Source organism: Mesitornis unicolor, unplaced genomic scaffold (genome assembly GCF_000695765.1).
Source record: "Mesitornis unicolor isolate BGI_N332 unplaced genomic scaffold, ASM69576v1 scaffold34218, whole genome shotgun sequence".
Taxonomy (NCBI): Eukaryota; Metazoa; Chordata; class Aves; order Mesitornithiformes; family Mesitornithidae; genus Mesitornis; species Mesitornis unicolor.
The window spans coordinates 30,029-41,487 of NW_010200369.1; the positions used below are offsets into that span (position 1 = coordinate 30,029).

Sequence of the window (11,459 nt, forward strand, 5' to 3'; positions counted from 1 at the left end):
GGTTATCCTGTTGCATACACTGGGTCTCGAAGTCCTTTTAATCTGGTTTCTTATACTGGAGAATCAATATGACTATTAATACTAAATTTTTACCAGTATTGAAATGCATGTTTCTCGTTCTGGCCCGTATTGCTTTGGCACATATACTAGTTAAGCTGAAGTTTTTATTAAACAAAATATCACACATCACATGATGCAATGCCTATCAGATTTGGATCCAGTTTGTTCTTTTTGGGTCCGCTGAGGTTCTGTCCAAGGTGTTCTCTTTCTGTTTTTCAGTACTGTGGGTTTTTCTGCGAATCCAGCAATGGTAAAATGTTTAGTATATAGATCAACTTCAGCTAGTTCTTATTTTGAATAGCAAATCTATTGTGTTATTTCAATCAAGTATGTGATTTCTAGCTCGTGATTGCTGACATAAGTTAAAGTGCTTGTAAATACTGATTTTAAGTGGAATTTGGAAATGGTTTGTCTCCAGAACTAAATAAGCCTTCAGTAAAAGTTTTTTATATATCTATTTTTAATACATATTTTATAAATACATTTTATTCTGTGTCTAATTGTGTGCTGTAAATTTAAGGTGGGAAATATCCTTTCTCACTATACATTTAAGGTGGGAAATACTCTTTCTCACAGTAGGTGGTGGATTTTTATTTCACTTGGAGTCAAACATGTGCTCACTGTTGTACTACTGTTTTCACATTGCATTAGTTGGCTTCCTTGATTTAAGGCGTTTAGTTAAATTCTAAAGTACCATACAGGTCACTTGGTGCTGTTACTTCTGACTCCTGGTCCTTCTCTTTCATGGCTCTGTGTTTTGTCTTCCTCTGCAACCTCTCCTTCCCTCAAGAAAAGTGATTTAGAAACACTTTCATCGTTACTTACTGTGGCTTGATTGCTTTAGGTCAGTCTCTTCTGTATAATACCACAGTGCTAAGAAATGTGTGTGTTCTTCGTGTAAAAAATAAATTAAAATATACAAAGCGTCTTTAAGGATAGGCCTCTCCATGTTTGTTCAGCTGTTTTATTAACTTCTTAAGGATTCATAAACAAACATTTTAATCTTGATTGCTTATTTTTGTATATATCTTCTGTGCGCCTCTGACTTCAGTTAAAATGTGCTTCTGAGACTCTAGAGGTGTTTTTTGGTAGATGGCCTTTTTTTTTCCCCTCTAGTGGGTAGCCCTTGATTTTTACACGTTAGAAGTTCTTTACCTGCTTTAACTGCGCTTATTTTACAACCACTGTCATAACAGTGAGTTAATGGAGAGTACCTCATTAGAGTTACAGCTGGTATTGTAAGGTTTCTGTGTGGTTCCAGAGTTAGAATTGGAAATCAGACCACAAGAAAAGCAAACTGGCTTGGAAAGGGTTTACAGAAAATCTGCCTTTCTGTATCAGAGCTGCTTTTAGATTCCAAAACTGTTCCTTTCCTCAGTTGCATGGCATCAGAGGGAAACCTCTTGTTCCTACTGTGAAGGATGAAATGTTCCATGTGCCCTCATTAATGTGCTCATGTATGCTTATAGAGAAACAATAATCCTAAATTTGGGTTGATGACCCACCATGTCTTCACTGTATTTGGAAGAAAATTCAGTGCTCTGTTGTGACTGATGCTTAAAAGAAGAAAAGAGGTCTTATTTCAGGTCTTAAAATGTGGTCTTATTTCAGGTCTTAAAATGGAACACCTAATATTGTTAGTCTTGGTATGTAAACGTACCTGCTTCTTGAAAATATAAATGAAAAGACGAATTTGGGCAGCTTTAAGAAGGAAAGTGCCCGCAGATGTTAGGCAATGTGAAGCATGCCAGAGATACACAGAAAGGCAGGAAAAAAGGAGGCATGTTGCTCTGGTGATGCCAAAGTCAATTGGTAGTAGTGCTCTACTTGCCTTGTGCTGTTGTCGTGAGACACAAAGTAAGTATATGTAGGTTACTGGCTCTAAGGTAGAATATTTATGAAGCAGTTATTTAAAACTGTCTCACCAAAGCATTTCTTTGCATTTTCTTGTTAAGCAACGTATAAAATTCCAGCAACAAATTAAAGGCGATAGTAAGATTCACTACAGTAGTAATATCTGTTTAGATGCTTCATATGACAATGAAAATAAAAGCCCAAAACATCCATGAAGTTGCGTAATATTTCTGTGTCAAGTGGGAGGGGGGACCATAGGGAATTAAATCACTTTGAATGTAGAGCTTCAGATATGGCATAATTGTAGTAGATTGCTGTTGCTTAGCTTCACACTGGGATACAGATACAGTTTTGTGTGTGTTCCCTAACTGCGTTTCCATACTTTACTTGGTTTAAAATATAGTATTACTGAGTTTACTGGATCTATGGCTTTTATATTGTAAAGTCAGACGTGTGGCCCCAAGCAGCTGATGGAAGGTTCAGGAGGAAAGACTGAGCAAACCAGGAAAAGAGTTGAAAAGGATGAATGATGATTTAGAAAGACTATGAATTGTGTAGTTTGTAGTTGTGGTACACGATTGTGTAACTATGTAATTAAAATTATATGTATATTTTTAATTATTTTCTATCTGTAGTTCCTAATTTTCAGCTGGAGAATTTAGCAGCTAGTTTTATGGAGAATTTATCTTTTGGGAAACTGTATCTTATTTCATGTTGTTATCTCTTTGAGATGATAAAAAGGGAAGATGTATCTCTTGCTGACTTTTATTTTTTTTTCCTCTCCTGTTTGAGAGGCTCAAGGGGTTTGTTTGTCCTACCTGGCTTTTTTCCCAGGCATTTCCATTGAAATTAAAAGTAGTAATAAAGTTCACAAGTTTGTGCTTAAATCACTATTAAAATTTACTGTAAATTTTGCAAGCACTCAGAATTTGAATATTCGGGGAATTTAATGCAGCTTTAAAAGATGTTATCAGGCTGAAGCAAAATATGTTTATAGAATTTTGATTGACTTTAGGAAGATTTCTGAAGATGAAATGACTTACTGTAAGACGCCTCTCAGCAGCACACTTGTTCTGCAGCTGTTAGGACTTGGAGCCTTGAAGGGGTGGGCAAAATCTGAGAAACTCTTAGCAGCAAAACAAGTATTTCAGTTCTATAAGGGACTCTTTCAGATGACCTTATAATTCTTGGAATATCTGTGGTATCTGCAGAAAGTAAGCATTCTCAAAATGCTGTATATAGATACTAAGACAGACTATATTAAAATTAAATTTTCTCCTTAAAAATGTGTTCTGGCTCCTTTAAAATATTTTTAACAAGACTGTGATTGTCAAATAATATTAGTTAAATTTGAAGAAAGCTGTCTAAATTTAGCTGGATCTGTGTGTTAAAGATAGTGGATGATGAAGGAACTGATCCAAGGTCTTACCTAAAAATAGTACGGTTTGTGGAACTGAAGGTAAGTGGGAAGGACTGTGTGCATTTACCTACAGAGGGTGCATTCTGAGATCACGTAGGGGGCAGATGCAATAGAACTGCAAATATAATGCTTAAGTGAGTACTAAGGGCTAAAAGTTTCTAATCTCTCCAGAGATTTAGAAGAAGTCATGTTCTGCAGTACATTTACCACTATTAAAATCTTAATCCATCTTTATAGATTACTATTCAGTCTTGCCTGCCCTAATTGTCAGCTGATCTTTTAACATGAAGTTTTGTTTTGCAGGATGAAGTAAATGAATATTTTTGCTGTTTAGATGCTCTTTGCTCTGAGAGACCCATATGTTCTCATGCTAGAAATCTCGTGGGTGTTTGATACGTAGAGTTAAAACTAACAAACCATAATACAACTTGATAATAATAAAAACTAGGACAAAACTCACCATATGTTCCATGTAGCAATTTCATTTCAGTATCTATATGGTAAATTTATGCCCTTGCTTTAAAATCTATTTCAAGACTGGTACTCCAAGTAAAAGGTGGACTTTACTGCTAGTAAAAGATGCATTTGAGAATAAGGTGCTGCAAGCAGCAGAAAGAAATTATTGTGTCCAGTCTCTTTCTGAACATGGTGTATTGTATATCTGGTGTTAGTCAATCCTGTAATATGTATCAAGATTCCCCTTGAAAATATAGTCGCTTGATTTTTTTTTTTTGTTAGCCTTTATTTTACTAGGTAAACCTAGTGAATAGCTATTGTCATCTTAAATAATCCTTATTAATAGATTGTTTCATCTTTCTTGAACGCAGATGCCCAAAATTCTATACCATGTATTAGATGCCTAAACATTAGTGGTGAAAACTTACTGGTATACTTCCTCAGGTCAGAGACGGCTGACTTTGCAAGAAAAGGAAACAGCTCAGGGATGCGAAGAATAAATTTTAAATTTGGAGACTGTCTCTATTTTAGAAGTATTAGTATCAGTACAAAAAAGAGATGGCATGAAATGAGTTTGAGTGTGAAATTAAAAGTATGCATGAATTAATCTTATAAAATAATCCAAAGATGTTTTGGAGGAGCAGCAAAATGTTAATGGTGTTTCGAAACTGTAGATTCTTTCTTCAACAAAAAGAATGGAACAAGTTCCATTAACTTATTTTTTTGACTGATTCATTAACTGAGTTTTTAAAAAAACATAATTTTTGTTGTTGTTTTTCAGGATACAAAATTATGGATAATAATGGAATATCTGGGTGGAGGCTCTGCCCTTGATCTAGTAAGTAAATTGTGTATTATTTTTGTAATTTTACCTCACATAGTTATTTTCCTATCTCATAATTCTGGAAACCATAGTATATCATTTGACTATGACCATCTTTTCTTCCAGTAGAGGAGAAAAAGCATTTGTCAATGCCAGAAAAATGTCATTTTCCATGAGGCAAGACTGATTATTTGTATAGATGGAAGGGAACTAAGCCACATAATATTGGAAGCAGGATATAAACATCTTGGAATGCTGATCTTCAGTCAGCCAGAGAGCAGTAGTGGCTGAAAATAGATTTTTCTGTCTCTTAATTTAGCCCCCACAACTCTTCCTAGTGTATACATTTTAACATACCTTCCCCACCACCCCCAAACAAACAAAAGTTTCCTTGTTTGAAGTCTCACTGAAGTCTAAACAGAGACAGATACACAATACACTGTGGCTCCACCTTGAGTGCTGTGTGGAGTTTTGAGCACCTCAGTACAAGGAGGACGTCAGACTATTAAAGAGTGTGTCCAGAGGAGGGCAACCAAGATGGTGAAAAGCCTTGAGGGTAAGACTTAGGAGGAACAGCTGAGGTCACTTGGCTTGTTCAGCTTGGAGAAGAGACAGCTGAGGAGGAACTTCATCACAGGCTACAACTTCCTCAAGGGAGACAGTGGAGGAGGTGGTGCTGATCTCCTCTTGTGACCAGCGACAGGATATGAGGAAACGGAGTGAAGCTGCATCAGAGGAAATTCAGGTTGGACATTAGGAAAAGACTCTTCACCAAGAGGGTGGTTGGTCACTGGAACAGGCTCCCCAGGGAAGTGGTCACAGCACCAAGCCGGTCAGAGCTCAAAGAGCATCTGGACAATGCTTTTAGTCATATAGTTTAGTTTTAGGTAGTCCTGCGAGGAGCAGGGAGCTGGATTCAGTGATCCTTATTGGGTCCCTTCCAACTTGTGATATACTATGATGTATTTGCTGTGTTTGCATGCCATACATAAATCTAGAACCGTGCAAATTGTAAATTTAGTGAGCTGTATCTGTTCCGTTTCTCTTCCAGCAAAGATTTTTGTATCTAATTCTGTAAGATCTGCTTAATAAAGTATGATTTCTAGAGATATAGTGCAGGATGTTTGAAAGACCAGATTAACTGCCCCAGATGCAGTAACAAAAAGTTACTGAGTTTTGAATCATAAAATTTGAAAAGATTTAGTGCAGACTGTGTTTTCCATGACTGGCCATTCACTTTAGCTATTAAAAAAAAAAATCACATACCATTTTATATTTATTGAGGGTTTAAAAATACTGTTAAGAAATAAAAATGAATGTGTTAAGTATGTGAAAATTGTCATTCCAATTGAGACCAAATTATCAAAGCTAAAAAAAAGCAAAAAATATTGTAAGCAAAACTACAAAGGTAAAACAGATATGTTGTCTACTTTACCTGAGATCTTACCTCTGCTCCTATCTGTTAGCTGGGGATTTCTGAGTAATGTAGTATTTAAATTTTATCTGAAATGCTTTCTGAAATTTATCTGAAATGCTGAAACGCAGTGATGCTTCAGAGATACAACTTTTTGGTTGTGTTTCAGTGACTACTATTGTGGAGTAAACTAGGACACTGGAATATTTCCGTTATTAATTGTTGTCCACCAAGTTTCAGTGTGTGTCTCAAAATGCCATTATTGGTTAAGAAGTCTCTCTGGGTAGTGACCTTTCCTCTGTCTCTTTAGAGTTAGTGGCATTTTCACTTCTAGAATTTATGGCAGATGTAGAGAGCTCTGAGATCTTCTATTACTGCTGTTTCTTTTCATAAGAATTACATTATTTGGAACCTTTAATTCTAACAGTTTGCAGTTCAATACTTTGAGTTTTATATTTAAAAGGTTAACTTTTAAAAATACATATGCTCTGTCAGCCTAGAAGTTTGAGTTGTGTTTTAGAGAGTTTCACAAAATCCCATGCAGTATATAGTAATAGGATATTTGGTTGATGTGGTACCCTGTATGCCTTAGTTTCTTGCTTAGACTCCGAGATTTGAGTCCATACAGGACCTGTGGAGTTGCACGTTTGAGTTCAGTGTAATGTTGATAATCAGATTGCAGTGCAGATGCTTTTCAAAGGCAGTGTATATGTCTATGACCTGACCACAAAGCAGTAACTTGAAACTGTGTCTTTATGGAGCCTTTAACAGACTTCATAAATGTTCTCAATAAGTGAAGTATTTATTCTCCTGTTGTTCATAAGGCCACTTAGTTTAGAACTATGTATTTTTAAAAAGAATATTCTGGGTTGTGTCTTATGTTACAAAGTTAGCAAATTGGAAGTTTTGAGGTGTGACAGAAGGAATAATTTCTTTTTATAGTCACAGTGTTATTTCTGTTCTGTTTCTCCTTCATATATATATTTATATATTTATATGTATATACACACATATATAAAAATTTCTTGTGTCTCCTAGTTAGAACCTGGCTCACTTGATGAAACTCAGATTGCTACAATATTGAGGGAGATACTCAAAGGACTCGATTACTTGCATTCAGAAAAGAAAATCCACAGAGATATTAAGGGTAAATGTTTTTTTATTTATATTGTAAGAATATTAGGAGACCTCATGCGATGTAAATGAACGCCTTTACAGTGTCTTAATCTCCACTATTTCCTCTTCTTTATTCCAGCTGCTAATGTATTGCTGTCTGAACAAGGAGAAGTAAAACTAGCAGATTTTGGAGTAGCAGGACAACTAACGGATACACAGATAAAGAGGAATACCTTTGTGGGAACGCCATTTTGGATGGCTCCTGAAGTAATAAAGCAATCAGCATATGATTCAAAGGTAAGGTATTTCAAGGCATTAGCCAAAGTCCCTTTTTTAACTTGAATTACATCAGCTGGTCTTCAGAATGTAGCTAATAGCTTTGGCTGTGTCTAGGAAGGTATATGTTTAGATGGTACCTAGCAGCTAAAAGCTGTTGGAAAAGAAAGAAGCATTCTTAAATTTCTCCTCAGACCTTAAGTTTTGCGATGTATTAAGTCCATCCAGATGGCAAGAATCATTACAGTATTGACAAGTACATCTCGTCACTTTTTATCCCACTCTATTAGCGAGTATTTTTGATGGTTGTTTAAAAATAGAAGAGAGCAAATGCATACAAAATGCTAATATGCTTCCACTTCTTTTTAGGAAAAAAAAAATAGCAGCATTGTTGAAAAATATGGATGTGGTGGGTGTGAAAGTGTTGTTTGAAAAGTGTTGTTATTCATTATTTGCACCATGTGATGACCCACTGGTGCAGCTGTATATCTGAAACAGAGGTCATCCTCAAGTCCCACTTGCGTTGGGACAAGATTGGCTATCTTTATGATAATTTGCAGTCATTCCTTATGTTCTTCCCTGAGCTCATCTTTCTTGCCCATCTCCTCTGATCTCCTTGGAGGGATTTGGTGATTGGTCGCATCTCCACGTGATGAGACAGGTTGACGTGTTTCTTACCATCCTCGTCCATGTAAGGAATTCTCCAATGCTGACTCAGGCGTCTAGATTGATTGTAGATTGTAGTATTACTGCCTTCCCTGTTTGGCATCTTTCTGTACAGAGGGTATTTAAAAATAACTAGCAGAGCTCTGTTGAAGCTTAAATGATCCCAAATTCCCAATTTCAAGGCTGTAAACTGTTTTATTGGAGGATGGTGGTTTTTGTTTTGTTTGTTTGGTTTTGGGGTGTCAGTGGTTGGAGTTTTTTTGAGGTTTGTCTTCTTGGAATGATTTTTCCCTTGAACAAAGAACAATTCAGGTTTTAAATTCTGTCTGTCTCAGTCTACAATGCTGTGTGGACAGAAAACATTATTGGATACTTGATCAGTTCCTTAGAAGGCCAGAGCTCATGCTTTGAATGAACTGGAGATCACAGAATCACAGAATCTCAGGAGTTGGAAGGGACCTCGAAAGATCATCCAGTCCAACCCCCCTGCCAGAGCAGGATCACCTAGACTAGGTCACACAGGAGGGTGTCTAGGTTGGCCTTGAATGTGTTCAGAGAAGGAGACTCCACAACCTCTCTGGGCAGCCTGTTCCAGTGCTCTGTCACCCTCACAATAAAGAAGTTTTTCCTCATGTTCACATGGAACCTCCTATGCTCCAGCTTGCTCCCATTGCCCCTTGTCCTGTCATTGGACATCAGAGAGGAGAGCCTGGCTCCTTCCTCCTGACACTCACTCTTTACAAACTTATAAACATGAATGAGGTCACCCCTCAGTCTCTTCTTCTCCAAGCTAAATTTAGAGACCCAGCTCCCTCAGCCGCTCCTCATAAGGGAGATGCTCCACTCCCTCAATCATCTTTGTGGCTCTGTGCTGGACTCTTTCAAGCAACTCTCTATCCTTCTTGAACTGAGGGGCCCAGAACTGAACACAATATTCCAAATGCAGTCTCACCAGAGATACTTATTTGTGTCTGTGAGCCTTTTGACACTTACAGACCAGACTAATTTGTAGAGACAATAGTTTTGCTGTTGTTGCACAACAACCACTTGAGAAGGCCTGTTTGTTTTAAGATACACATATGTCTTACGCATGTGAGAACACAGACACCAAATCTAGCCTCATTTTCCTTCCATAAGCTGGTCATGCTTTAGAGTTGTTAGCAGGACTGTTCTTTTCATAGCATAGTCTCTGTGAGGTGCAAGCAACTTCCATCACATAGTTGCTGTGTTACTCAGTTTTGTTCTTTGCCTGTCAAATCCTCTTACTTCCCACGTGCTGATGGGTTCCCAAGAGGAGCTTGAAAGTGCCCTGCGCTACCCTGGACGCAGTTCACCTTCTTCTTTCACACAGTTCATCTGCTGCTTTCCTCATTTACTGTATGCTTCACACCAACTGTTAAATGGTTTATGGCTCCTTTTCTGACTGGATTGCTGTCTTTGCTCATGCTGACTGCTGAAATAGCACAACTGCGCAAGGCAAAGCAAAACCTAAGTTATGACGTGAAACTACTAACCAGGCTAAGGGGAGGCAGATACATCTTTATTGTCTTTGCATTACTTTATAATAGTAGCATTCAAGTTAATGTTTCTTAAAGATTCTGTAAAAGTAAGAAATACTTAACATAAATTGGTGATTCGGAATATAGTCTTTATTTTTTTCCTAAACATATGTTATGGGAATGTATGTATATGATGTCTTTTATCTTTTGTTAAGGCAGAGAAGCAGGTTTTTTCATAGCATGTGAGCTGTGTATTCCTTAACTTCCATACAGAATTTGCCCATTCCATTCTCGCTTTATTCAGTCCCATTCCCAAATGGTTTTGTGTCCTTAAGATAATGTTCTTATTCTTAGACCATATACTGTAATGTATATTTACAAGGTATTCCATCACCATCTTGGACTTCAAAGAATATATATGTGCACGTGTGGGTATCTGTGCATACGTACGCATATAAACTTGATTTTTGTACTTTTATGTACACGTGCTCTATCTGTGACTGAAAGTCTGGCAGAAGATCTATCCATTTATACGGTTTTAACATACTCCTCTCGAGAAACTAAAATTCAGCATAAATAGGAGATGATAATGCATCGTTGTCACCTGTAAAGATGAGTCTTCATGTTAATGCTTTTCTTTCATAAGAAAGAAAAGCTTTGCTGCTCTAGAGGGAAGTTCCTCACAATTATACTCAGATTTGAGGAGAGCATAGCTGATAATGCTGTTATTAAGATAAATGAAACTCGGAGCTCCTACACTTCTGTAATCCTCTGTGCTGAGTGTGAGGTGGCAGTTCTGTAGCGTGGGTTAACAACACACCATTTCATAAATTTGATGGTATGCTAATTGACTCAGGGCTTTTTTTCTATGCTTACTTGCAAAGTGAAGTAACTATGCTCTTAACAGTAAAATACTGTTTGAACAAGGAAGGAGCAGGTTCTTTTTAGTCAGGCAATGTAGCTGTGATAGTGGAGTGGCTGCATACGTCAGCCTGTGTGAGTTAGTCAAGGATAACCTGGCATATCAACTGAGCACAGACAGATGGATTGGAGGGATGCTTAGTAAGGACAGCAGTGATAAATGAAATCTCTGCACTACCTGGAAATAGATCTGTTTATGGTGTAGCAAAGTTCCAGATGCTCTGTCTGGGAGTAAAACCACTCCAGATCTTTCATGTTTTCCTGAAAATAAGTCATTGTTCTGCTTACACTTCAAAAGAAAGGAAAAACAAAACAAATATTTTTAATTGATATCTTGTCCTTTGGAACAGCTGTTTCTGTGATTTTATTTTTTTTTCTTTCACATACAGAATTGTGATGCATTACTTCTTGTTACTTCAGGCAGATTTAGCAATAGGATTTGGATCTAGAGAGACAGCATTCACTGGAAAGAGTAATACTTTTTCATGGTGAAAATCTATGAAACAAACACACTTTAATAATTTTCACTAAAAAAAAAAAAGGTGCATATTGTGGCAGCCAATAACAATGTGAATCCAGCTCATCAATGAAATTTAAAGGTAGTAGATCTAGCACTGATCTCTGCTGCATTACTCGATTTGTCCCTCTAACTTGGCAGTGAACCTTCAGGGCCGCATTTTGCATGTGCATAACTTAGAGATATTTGATTTAGATCTGGTCTTCTTGGCCTACAAGATATAGCCTAAAGGGAAAGGCCTACAGAACAGACCAGGTAGAAAAGTGTCATCGAGATTCCAGAAGCTACTTGGACCAGATAGTTAACTGGTTGAAATCTTGGAGTGAAAAATTTGAATAATACTGTTCTATACTGCATTTCTCTAGTCTCTGAATGAGAATGATGTATTAAGACAGTGTTAAACCCCATTTTCATCAATGACTTGGATGAGGGAATTG

The 11,459-nt window shown here is 37.1% G+C and overlaps 1 protein-coding gene across 1 annotated transcript in view; it reads left to right on the forward strand.

Moving 5' to 3' along the window:
* The window catches only part of LOC104544776 (serine/threonine-protein kinase 24), a gene marked incomplete at both ends in the record, with an annotated part of 24,675 nt that extends 17,235 nt beyond the window's left edge, over positions 1–7,440 (forward strand). The window contains 3 exons of the mRNA XM_010189736.1: positions 4,572–4,628; positions 7,066–7,174; positions 7,283–7,440. Of these exons, the coding sequence (XP_010188038.1) occupies positions 4,572–4,628; positions 7,066–7,174; positions 7,283–7,440 (324 nt within the window). The remainder of the gene's footprint in view (positions 1–4,571; positions 4,629–7,065; positions 7,175–7,282) is intronic.
* Positions 7,441–11,459: the final 4,019 nt, after the last annotated feature.